A 12,123-nucleotide genomic window follows, 5' to 3' on the forward strand; every position below is an offset into this window, starting at 1 on the left:
ATGCCTTCCCAGTGGGGACACAAGGACCATGGCTGAGCCCGTTCCAAAGCGGGTCTGTGAAGGGCTCGGCATTGCTTCTCTTGGACAGGAATCATGACCACTGAAGTGGTTTCCTGCCCAAAGGCCTTAGATTTTTTGCCATGATCACTTTGTGAGCCCCAGTTCTACCGGCCTACTGAGGTATTTCAAAGACAAAGCAGAAGAAATGATTGTTTTTGTGGACACTTGTCTTGGAAGTGTTTGTGTTTTCAGTGAGGAGACAAAGCAAACATCAGCAAGTGAAAGGCACAGATGAAAAACTAAACATTTTTAACAAAAGGAAATTTCTCACAAAAGTCTCTGTTTTGTTGATGAAGTTATTTTTAGCTGAGAAAACATTTTAAGGGAATTTTGGATCCACTCAAGTAATATTAGGCTCTTGCTAATATTTTCCATTTGAGGCTCTTAGGATGCACTGCAAACAAGGAGGAAGGTTCACAGCACTATGTGAAATGAACTTCCTCTTGAACCCTGCTGATGTTTTTCAGCTTTAGCACAGTGCATCCCCCAGACCTGCTGAGGAGAGACTCCTTTTCCAGCTAAGACACTAAGAACTTCCACCTTTTACCAAGGCACTTCCTCTGACATGGTTTACATACAACCTGTATTGCGTTGGCTCCATCTCAGGTGGATTTATCACCTGAGTCTCACCACTCTTCCCTCATGTCCTCAAGGTTCAGTGCCAAAAACTCACCAAATGGCATTCACTGTGGGGTGTTCCTTTGCATTGATTTCTTTTATTACCAATAATAATAACTAGAAGAAAGATGAGTGTTGGCTGACCCCGGGGGTTTTAGCAGGACCTGGGACCTTTAGCCACCAAGTCACCAGTTTGAATTAGGTGTCCCCTGGTGCTAGCGGCCAGAAGCCAGGACCATCTGGTGGCTGCTGGCAATAAACAGCTCTTGTGGTTCATGGAGCAACAGAAGCATTTGATAATCCCAGGCCTGTTTATTATCACGTGTCCCCCAGTGCCATAAGTGTTGCTGTTGGTATTCATCGTGTCTGAGGCTGAAAATAAGCCATCATAATAGATTAAAAATCAATAAATGTATATCACATCTTGCCTTGCAAGACTTTACCATAGACAGGCTGCATCTCGGCTGTGCTTTCTGGCATCAGTGATGTTAATAAAAAGGCAAATAAAGTAGTTGAACACAAGAACTTATTTTAAAATGAAAATAATGAAGTGGGATGTGGCTGGGATAACACTGCATTGCTCCAGGTGGGAAATAGGGGGGGTTTATTGTAGTCTCTAACAGGTGAGGAAGTGAAATGCTCAGGACTTTAAAGCAAATCTTCATCTTTGTTAGTTTTTATAGGATAAGGATTGCAGAGCATTCAGAGGAACACAGGCAGGTCCAGTGAGTAATTACACAGCAGCGTAGATGCTGTTGAACACACAGAGCTATAGATTTTGTGGAACAGGGTCTTGATTCATGCGTTACCCTGGTTTAACCAAAGCCCAGCCTCTGTTTTCACTCCTTAGCAGCTAGTTTATAGTAGGAAAAGATCAGGATCCAGCACTGGGTTTATGTGGCAGCTGCCTTTGCTCTGGCCTTAACTTTGCCTTCGAAGTTTTTCATGGGTCTGGGGTATTTTTGGGTGGTGTAAAATAAAAATAACAATTTACAAATGCTTGTTTGGGCTCAGGCCAACATCCAACACCCCCTTTCACTCCATGTCGCTGGTTGTGGCTCACGTTTCAGGGTTTGGCCAGCCAAATCCCAGCACCTGGGACATTGGCACCATTGGGTTTGCACCCAGGGGTGAAGGTGAGGGCTGGGAACACAGGAGGTGCTCAACATGCCCTGTGCTGGGGTCTGGGCTGGATCCTGCACTGGGATCTCCCATCAGTCACCAATTTCTGTTGCTATTTGCATTTCTTTGGTCATTCCTTGTTTGTACTATGTGACCATTTGCCTTCTTTTTTCCCTGTTTTTGTGCCTCACCCCAATTCTGCCAGGTTTAGATGAATAGAATTAGATTAATAGAATTCAGTTAATAGAATAATTAGATCTTAGGCAGAAGTTCTTCCCTGTGAGGGTGCTGAGGTGCTGGCACAGGGTGCCCAGAGAAGCTGTGGCTGCCCCATCCCTGGCAGTGTTCAAGGCCAGGTTGGACACAGGGGATTGGAGCAACCTGCTCTAGTGGAAGGTGTCCCTGCCCGTGGCAGGGGGTTGGAACTGGATGAGCTTTAAGGTCCCTTCCAACCCAAACCAATCTGGGATTCTGATTCTCTGATTGTGCCCACCGCAGCTCAGCTCCCTTCAGTAGCTGCGTTGAAAAAAGCCTAATTTTTCTACCATATTCCACCCCCCTTCACTCAAAAGGGAATTTTGAGACTTAATTATTTTCATTCCCTGCTAGACTAAATAATTAGGGGAAGGGACTGTTTTCCATAAGAACATTACACTCCATACTCCACGGAGTTTATTCTGTTAATGGAAACTCTACACCTTCAATAGCCAAGGGACTTTCAGAATGAGTTAATGCCTTCGAAATGAAATTTCGGAGACCAAAGTTTGTAGGTTTCTTTACAACTCCAGAAATTATAGTATTTTTTCAAGTGTGATAAACTTAAAATGAGAAACAGGTGACTGATTAAAAATGAGGGTATTGTTGAGCATTCAGCCTAGCTGAGTGTGAAGCTTTACTTCAAGCACGGTGATGTTTGTGGAATGTGGATTTACCAAATATGCTTGGGCAGCGGATAGTTCATAAAACACCAGCCCTCATAAATCTGAACGGTAGAGCTTTGGCTGAGAAATTCATAAGTGTTTAACACACCGTCATGGAAACAGACTGCAACAATAAAAGAAAACAAAAATCAGGTTTTTGCCTACAGGAGGAGGTTAAAAAGAACTCCAGCTTATTATTTTTGACCTGAAGTGTTCGGTGTCTCTGATATTAAATCATGTTCACTTAAGGACTTTTATTCCAATTATAGTAGCACTTTGTTGAAAAAGGCCTCAACATGGATCTGAAGACCTGGATTTGTAGTGGTGGTGTTATTTATGGAGGCAGCACTTCCCATTTGATGCTACCTGGCTGCAGGAACACAAGAAGAATATAGTGTTTGGTATCCTTTATTCATTTGATTGCCCATTTATTGCCCCTCTGTGTCACAGCTGCTGGGCTTTATACATGATTTTCAGGCCATGTAAGTCACTATGGACCCTGGCAGAAGGTGTAGGGGCTTTCCTGTGGGAGCTGTGGAGACACAGCCCAAGCCATGGGGAGGGCTTTGCATTTGCACAAGGTAGAAGCCTTGGACACCCAAAAGTGTAAAGGTATTTCTGAGCAGTTGTAGCAGGGAGGGAGTATGGGATTGTTGGAAGATATGGGTATCACTGGGATGTAGGTGGAAATGGCATTTCTGTTGTGCAAGGTCTCTCCCAAAATGTCTTTAGAGGAGACAAGAGCAGTGCTCACAGGCATGAGATGCTCCATAGGGATGTGAGTCCTTCAAGGTTTGAACTTGGGTTTTGCTGAATCCCAAGTGGCTCCTCTCACCCTGCGGCAGTTCAGACAAGTCTCCCTCCAAGTCCCCATGTGGTCCAGAGGGTACGAGCAATGAACCTGTCCTGGGAGGTGACAGGATCCTCAGAGGTGAAAAAGTAGAAACATGTTCTTTTGTCTTTCTCATGGGTTTCGCCATGGTGAGATGTTTTATTGCAGTTTGCTTCTCCTTTATATACTATAATCTAAAAGAAAATCTTTAATTTATCATCAACATTATAATGTCTGATATTATCAGAATGAAGCAATTCCACTGTCCTGAGTGAAAGTTTAAGGGATTTTCTTTTGGTTAAAAACAACCTCAGTGTTTCAGCCTTCTCAGGGGTGGCAGAACTCATCTACAGCTACCTGAAAGGAGGATGAAGCCAGGAGGCAGCGCCTGCCTTGTCTCTACTGGGAGCATCAACTGCATCCCCATCACACCTGGTTTCAGTGAAGGTTTGCTCTGCCCTCCAGCCTCCAGCCTCCAACCTCCCTTCCTAACCTGCCCATGGAGGAAACCCTCACTTTACTATCTCCCAAGAAAGTTTTGAGGAGAAACTGCCCATGGGATGCTCTGGCTCTGCAGGCCCAGACCTCGCAGGAGCCTTGGAGAAAGAGAACTCAGCAGCATTGAAAAACAACCCATAAAACTGCCCTTATTCTGCAAACTTGGGCCAAGATGAATTTATGATCCCTCCTACTAACAGGGCTCGAAGAAGCAAGAAAGCCGATGATGGAGGCTGTGTTACTGTAATGAATCTGTACTTTCCACTACCCCTTGCTCCCTGATTTACAATGGAGTGGGGAACCTCAAGAGCAACAAAAAAAGCCCCTCCAAATGGAAGAGCCGCCCCGTGTTTTGATTTCTTTCTTCCCTCTCCCAGCCCTTGGCCTGTCAGGCCATTAATTCTGACAGAAACCACGGGCTCTGGTTTTTTCCCTCGAAGCCCTCAGCTGTTGCATGGAGACAGCTGCACCCTCTGGAACTAATTACAGCTGTCTGGGAGATTTAGCCCTGCATCCCACCAACTCCAGTCTTGCTGCTAATTTCTAACACGTCCAGTTGGAAGATGTCATAAGAGGCTGATATATGATCGAATGTTAAAAGTGCTGCAGTGCAGCTGCTACTGGGCATCTGGGGGGATGGAGATATTGATGTAAAAAATAAGGCTTTTTATTTTTAGCCTTTCTGCCCTCCCTGAGGCTGTGGTGGTGATGATGCCTGATGTGGGTGGTGATGGAGAGAAGGTGCTTGTCCAGAAGGGTGGTTGCAGGCGGGTCCTGGTGTCCCATGCAGGGTGGTGGGATCTTCTGGGCATCTCAATGCTTCTATCCTCCCTCTTCCAGCTGTGCACACAGGGATCAGCACCGTTGCTCTGCCAGCACTTCCATTGGGCTCAGAAGAAGCTCCCAAAGGGGCCTTTCTGTCCCTTGTCCTGTTGTAGTCATAGCAGAGAAGGGTTTCTGTCTCCTGGAGGAGAAATGTCTTGACTTGCTTTATCTGACCATATCTTGATTCTGGGCACAGGGTGCCCAGAGAAGCTGTGGCTGCCCCATCCCTGGCAGTGTTCAAGGCCAGGTTGGACAGAGGGGCTTGGAGCAACCTGCTCTAGTGGAAGGTGTCCCTGCCCGTGGCAGAGGGTTGGAACTGGATGAGCTTTAAGGTCCCTTCCATTCCAAACTTTCTAGGATTCTAGGATTGATTATGGCTTCTCAGATTATTATTTTGCCCATGTGTGTTTCCTCAGGGATCTAACCTCGTTCAGCCTAACTCTTCTCCTGAGCTGTTTCCTGCCTGGCTGTGGTAGCTGGTTCTGGTGCTTCCCGGGGAGCCAGGAGGAGCTGCCGGTTGTATTTGCTCCATAAATCCTGGGAAACTGCTTGCAGCCGGGATTGTCCTTCCTGACCTTTCTGTCTGTCTCCTCTGAAACATGAGTCTTGCCCATCCTTCTCCCAGCATGAGTGACCCATGTGGCATTTGACTCCTTTTAATGTAGATGAAGTCAGATAACTTCTTCATGACCTTCTTGAGGATGTTCCCATGTCTGCAGAGCAGCAAGTATGGTTCACGCATGCTGGCAGTCTGCTGCATCAGAGGGGGCTCAGAGACTTCTGGATCCCTTCCACCAGCCAGAAGGTCTTTGTGTGAGCCCCAAGTTGCACGAAACACAAGCAATTGCTGATAAGGTGAGCTGTTTCTTGGTCTGCAAGCGGCTATGAGTGCAAGCATCTCACCTGAGTTACAAGCTGTCCAGGGCTCCAAGTGATGCTTGTAAACTCTGTGAGCCCTGAAATGAGAGGCTCTGGTGAGTATTAAACTCTGCAGCTTTTACATACTTGAGTCTTGCAAGGAAAGGTTCCAGGTTTTCCATGTTTCTCCCACTAACCGTGGGATGGACAGAGAAGATGGGTAGTGCAGGGTCTAGATGCTGCCGTCGTATTCTGATGCTCAGAGGTATTTCCACTGCAGTTTTTCCACGCTTTGGCTGCTGTAGCTGTGTGAAAGCTCTTTGGTACCTCTGTTTCCCAGAAACCTTCAGGTCTTGTGTCCTGGATCCCAGAGAAGTGCTGGCAGTGCAGGAATCCTGGGGTTGTGGTGTTTCAGAGCTATCAGCTCATCACTGGGTGAGTGGTTCAGCTCCTGGAAGAGTTTAGCATGGAGTTTACAACCTTCACAGCCCACAGAGCTGTGGAGGTTCTTCCTTCATGGATCTTGTCATCCTGGTGTGGACTGTGCATCCCAACAGACCAGCTCATGGCTCAGATGGAGCGCACTGGGGGAAGCAGCGTGATTGTGGTTGGGACAAGACTGTGGCTGAATTCAGAGGTTGGGGGCTTGGGGGGACTCTTCTGATTCTTTTTTAGGCTCTGAACAGAAGAGTTTGAAATGTAGTCAGATAGAAAGGCAAACTTTATGCCACAAAAATGCATCTTCAGTTGCATGTGGTCTCTTTAATGCTCGCACGGTTCTAGTTTTACATGTCAACTCCTTTGATAGTGAGCGTTTTAATAGACAGAGAACATATGGGAAAAATCATACCAAATCAGATGATAGGTATTATTTAATGTGGGCAAAGCCTGTTTGAAAGGGACAAGGAAATTTTCATTCCAGAGGGGTTATAGGACAGTCCTTGAGGTTGGAGAGAAGGTGTTTCTGTGTCTGATGCAGACCTGACATCTCCTGAGGTCGCCTTGGTCTGCTCAGGTAAGTCATCTGGTCTCTGTGGCTCTGCATCCCCATCTAGAAAATGGGAATTTCACTTGATGGGGTTTGCAGATAGCTCCTTCTGCATGGAGCATCCCATTATCCCCCTGTCATAGGTGCATGTGGAGATGGGTCCAGCTTAGTAGATGCTCTGCAGTTGCTTAGTGAATTAAAACAGCAAAATCCCTGGTGTGGGAGGCAGAGGGAGGCTTCGCGCAGGAGAGAGACTGACATAAAATCAGTTAATGAAGCTTTCTGGGGAGGTGGATGTGGTATTTTGAATTCAAGAAAGCAAGGAAGCAGCTTGGAAATCTCCAGCTATCCCAGGCAGGAGCCTGCAGGCAACCGAGGCCCACGGGAATGTTGCTGCTCAGTAATGTCTAATTATTAACAGGAAATTTTGTGCTCCTGTGAAGTAAACACTGTGGGAGCAACACTTCAGCCCCCGTTTGACTTTGAGCAGCCTCAGCAAAGAGGAGGGAGAGAAGGTGCAGAAGCAGCCCTGGCTGTAATGAAGCCAGCAGCTGCAGGGCAGCGTTTATGGTGATGAGATGCAGGTTTGTGCACCCGAGCCCCAGCCGGGGCTAAGGCATCACCTCCTCCTTTTCCCATTGACCTTCCTGTACTTGGGGGCTGGTATCCTGCCTCCTTGCAGCTCCTATCAGCAGGCAGGAAGGGGGAATGCTGGGGTGGCCCAGGAGGCTCTGCAGCCCATACTCTCTGGTGGAGTATGGAAGTGGGGGACATCTCCACCCCACTCTTCCCTCAGCACCCAGCCTTAACCCATTGTTTAAATTAGAGCTGTCCCCATGCAGCTCCAAATGCTTTCATCTGGGCTTCAGTGGATCCCCCCTTTATCCTCAGCAGAGGGGAAAACATCGGGATATTTCTCCTGCTTCCGTTCCAGCCAGGAGACAATCAGAAAACAGATTTACTGTGGGTTGCTGCAAGGCAGCAGCAAGTGATGGGCGTGAGGAACAGATCTGTGTTCATGTGCTGTGTTAGGAGAATCTCTCCTGTATCACCCATCTGGGTACCCAGCAAGATCTAAATTGAGATGTCGAGATGTGATGATGACAGCAGACCTTTTAATCTGTTGTCTCCAATCTCCCATGCTTCCCATCGGAGTGACAGCGTTCCGAAGGTGAGCACTAATGGCAAATATACAGGAGCCATCCCTAATTATTTTAGCAGTAGGAAGGAACTTTATGGCTGCCCGAGGTGCAGCGAGCAGCTGGGGGAGCGCCGTGCCCTGCTCAGTAGCAGGGTTTGTATTTTAGTAGTGAAGCAAAGCAGGTTTAAATGAGCATTGACATGACTTTGACATTTTTATTTTGTGGCTTATTTTATGAACTTAGCCAGCAAAGGCAGCGATGCACTCTGCAAACAGGGACCACATCGCTGGAGGACCGGGGTGTTACTCCTTCTCTTGTCAGCATGCCCTACATCAAGCAGGACCGAACCGAGCGGCACGGTCAGGCTCCGAATGTGTTTGGCGACACTGATGAATGCTTCTTTCTGCACTGTTTGCAAAGCTCCTTTTCTGGCAGCTCCCAGGGCAGCCAGAAAACAGATGCGCTCGTAGCCCTGCTAATAAGCTGTGGAGCAGAAGGAGCAGCTACAGGCTGGGGCTGAGGGATGCTGGGGCTGGAGTCAAGCTGTGTACCTAGAAACGTCCCGGGCAGAAACTCTCCATAGTTGCTCTCAGAAAACAATTTTCCTGCTATTATTCCTTCAAACTTGATTGTAGAGAGGTGTATGGAGCTTGGAGTGCACAGGGGAGTGTTAAAGCTCCTCTACCTGGTGCATCATTATTAAATTGCATCCCTGTGAGGGTGCTGAGGCGCTGGCACAGGGTGCCCGGAGAAGCTGTGGCTGCCCCATCCCTGGCAGTGTTCAAGGCCAGGTTGGACAAAGGGGCTTGGAGCAACCTGCTCTAGTGGAAGGTGTCCCTGCCCGTGGCAGGGGGTTGGAACTGGAGGAGCTTTAAGGTCCCTTCCAACCCAAACTAGTTTGGGATTCTGAGATGAGCCCAGGAGCTCCCCGATGCAGCAGGGATGGCCACATTGCTACCTCCAGACGCAGGCATCCAAAGGATGGATGGATGGAGCACCAGCATGCAGGATCCAGCCAGGCTGAGCACCCTTAAGCTGATTTCTTCATCCAGCTATGGAAAGGCTCAAAACCTCCACTCCCAAGGACTGTAAATATGCTCTGATACCTTTCCGCCTTCTCTCGGCATCCCCTCCTGATGAGGCTGTGCTTTGTCTCTCTGCAGGTGGATCCGAGGGGAACACTTCAAGTACAAATTCAGCCAACCCGGGGGAAAGCACGCCAGCGAGGGGAAGTGGTGGATTCGGAAGAGGATCGGCCCTTACTTCCCCCCTGTCAACCTCAAGGGCCTGAAGAAGTTCTATGAAGACAGGAATTGGCCGTACCCTGTGCGGGACTGATAGAGGAGGATGAGCAAGGTCAAGAGGGACCAGCTGGGGAAGAGGGGAGAGCAGCAGCTCCCTTACAGACAATATATCTTGCCTCTCTCTGTATTTTTTACCCATACCCTTGTTTACCCATATTTTACAGAAGGTTCCCAGCCAAACTGTCCACCTGCTGTTGTGCTCTGGTTTTTCTCATCTTTCTTTTTGTTCATCCTTCTCGTCACAGCCTTGCCTCATGGCTGATTTCTATTGCCAGGCTGCTTCAGAAATCATCAGCAATAGAATTTGGGAGAAAGGTGAACAAATACCACGGTTAGTTTGGGGTAGGTGTTGGTGTTGCTTTCCGTGACCCAAACACCCTGGGACCTCACCCTGGATTTGCCTTGTCCCTCCGGTTTCCTTTAGAGTCTCCCCTCATCTCGGTCTATGTTTGAAATCACCCCAAATTGTCCCACCGCGTGGGTTTTACTTGGTGAGCCCAAACCACAGTGATGGGAGGGAAGTGAGAGCATGACATGGCCGGCATCTGGAACCACCAGCGAGTGCCTGGGGTGGTTTATCATAATCGATTCCTTGTTAGCACCTTCTGCTGCGCATGGTTCTTCTTGCAGGGGGAAAAAGAGATCAAAGCCACACATAAAACCCCGTTGTTTCAGGCTCGCCTGCAGAAAGCCACAGGTTTACTGAGGAACCCAAAATAGCTCCTCGCAGGAGCTGCCGTGTGGGCTCTGTGACTCAGCCCTGAGGACAAGCACAGCCCTGTGCAGCCGCCCCGTCCCGTGTCCCAGCGCTGCCGATGCTCCAGGGTCTCCGGGTTGGGAAGGAGGCTGGAGTCAACACGTCTGCCGCCAGCCCCACCACCTCTGAACAGGGCTTGTTTGAACGGGGCCTGGCCTGGGCTGTGCCTTCCTGTTTGCTTAACCTAGGATTTGTACAACTGGGGCTTTTTTGTTGTTGGCCCCAGGGCTGAAATCCGCCTGTTTGGGGAGTTGGAGGTGTCTGAGCAGCTGGGATCCAGGAGGAGCTGAGCATCCCATGGGCATGGTCCAGCACCGCCGCCTGCACAGCCACGCAGGAGAGGGCAGGGAGAAGCACAGAAAGGAGCTTTCCAAGCTTTTCCCTCTGGGTTTTTGCAGTGACATTCCCCTTGGCACCCAGGGGAGGAATTCCAGTGGCCGGAAAGCTTACAATGAGGCTTTCACCCTTCCAGAGCAAATTGAGCCCAAGCCATGTGCAAGGGGAAAGCATTGGTGTGTGCCAGGCTTAGAAGCAGCTTAGGGGCCACCAGCCTGGTGGGGACCAGTGGGCAGTGGTGGTGACCACATCTCTGTCCCCAGTGCCCATCCCCTCCCATGTCAGATGTGCCAAAAGCATCTGAATGTGGTTTTGAAAGAAATACAGGTCGAAACCGGGAAAAGCAAAGGAACCAGTAACTGGCACCGGCCCGGGGCAGTGCAGGCTGTGGGTGCGGGCACAGAAATGCCATTTTACACGTTTCTGCCCCCTTTTTGACTGCCTGAACCAAATGGGCGTATTTCTGGCAAGGGATTAAAGCAAACAGCTTTGAATAACCAGCAGGAGCTTCACTCATTTTTGAGTCCAACATTAGAAGTGTTGGACAAGAGCAGCAGCCCCAGGAGGGCAGCCGGGTCCTGGGTGCAGTCCTGCAGTGCCTGCCCTGATGCCAGCTCCCATGGGACCAAGGTGACGGGTGCTAAATAAGGTGAGTCGTGGGTGTCACAGCACTTATTTGTGTTTGAGGAATGTCTGGTGGTGTGTCCGAGTGTCTGATCACTGTCCTGGTGATCCTGGGCTGTGAAAGCATCACTCACCCTTCCCTTCTCCGGTGTGGTCAAGGGTATGTTTGGGCTCCCTCTTGGTTTGGGGTTGCTTTTCCTTCCTGGCTGCTCCATCTCTGGTGGATTCAGCTCAGCATGGTTGCAGGGCACAGGAGGACCCTCATGGCCTCATGCCTGGGAGCCAGGAGGATCCAAAGTATGTGGGGTCCCGGGGGTGCCCGGCTTTCCCAGGGATGAGCCAGTATTCTGGGAATGATGGCTGGTGGTTGGCACTGGGAATGCCATGCCCATCACTCAGAGCTGCTGCGCGTCTGCAAGATGTTAATGCTCTTGGCCCTTTCTGTTCCTCGGGTCTTTTTCGAACCAAGACGAATTGCAGGGCTTGTAGTAACATACAGGGTGCTCCAAACTGTAAATCACATTTATGACTCAATTGTGTTTTCCTAAATATTTGCCATAGTTGGAAACCAGCGCTCTGTGTGAACAATGCAAGAACATTTTGTTCCAATTAGCGCGCAGAGGGATGAGGGCGAGTGCCGCGATCCCGCATCTCGATCCCATTAGCATCCTTCCTGGCTTGGTTGACCTACCAAGCGGCTGGGGATGGAGGAGCCCAGGCTGTGTCCATCAAGAGCTGGTGTAGGTCTTAGGTGCAGGGTTGTATCTGCATAGAGATATGGAGTATGGGAGTGTATCTCCATAGGTATGGGAGATACCAGCACGGCTTCACGCCGAGCATCTCCCATCTGTGTGAGCTCCAGCGCTGACAGATGTTACTTGAAGCATTTTTTTCATTTTTATTTTCTTCTCCCATGGCTGGAATTGGGTCCTGGAGTTGGATGCACAGAGCAAGTCTGGACCCTGTCTCATGGTCCTATCTCATCGCTCCCAGGACCCCTGGCAGGATGCTTTTGGCAGGTGAGTTGGCCGAGAGCAGCACACACCATCCATGTGCTCTCTGTCTTGATGGGATTATGGAGCCTCCCATGAAAAGACACTTTTCACCTTCCCAGCTCCAGGGACATCCATGTGCAGAGCCTTTGCTGGGCTGTCCCCTGCCACCAGCACCATCCCTACCTCTTTGGGGCCAATCTCACTCCCAGGAGGGCACTTCCCACACCAAAAAGCCCTTTAGGAT

General features: G+C 49.4%; 1 protein-coding gene across 4 annotated transcripts in view; it reads left to right on the top strand.

Moving 5' to 3' along the window:
* LMF1 (lipase maturation factor 1) overlaps positions 1–9,768 on the top strand; it is a 186,030-nt gene extending 176,262 nt beyond the window's left edge. For all 4 annotated transcript variants that reach the window (XM_030483161.1, XM_030483164.1, XM_030483163.1 and 1 more), the window contains one exon: positions 9,027–9,768. In XM_030483161.1, the coding sequence (XP_030339021.1) occupies positions 9,027–9,201 (175 nt within the window). In that variant the 3' untranslated portion in view covers positions 9,202–9,768. The remainder of the gene's footprint in view (positions 1–9,026) is intronic.
* The last annotated feature ends 2,355 nt before the right edge of the window (positions 9,769–12,123 follow it).

The sequence above is a fragment of the Strigops habroptila genome, chromosome 4 (assembly GCF_004027225.2).
Source record: "Strigops habroptila isolate Jane chromosome 4, bStrHab1.2.pri, whole genome shotgun sequence".
In the NCBI taxonomy this organism is placed as follows: Eukaryota; Metazoa; Chordata; class Aves; order Psittaciformes; family Psittacidae; genus Strigops; species Strigops habroptila.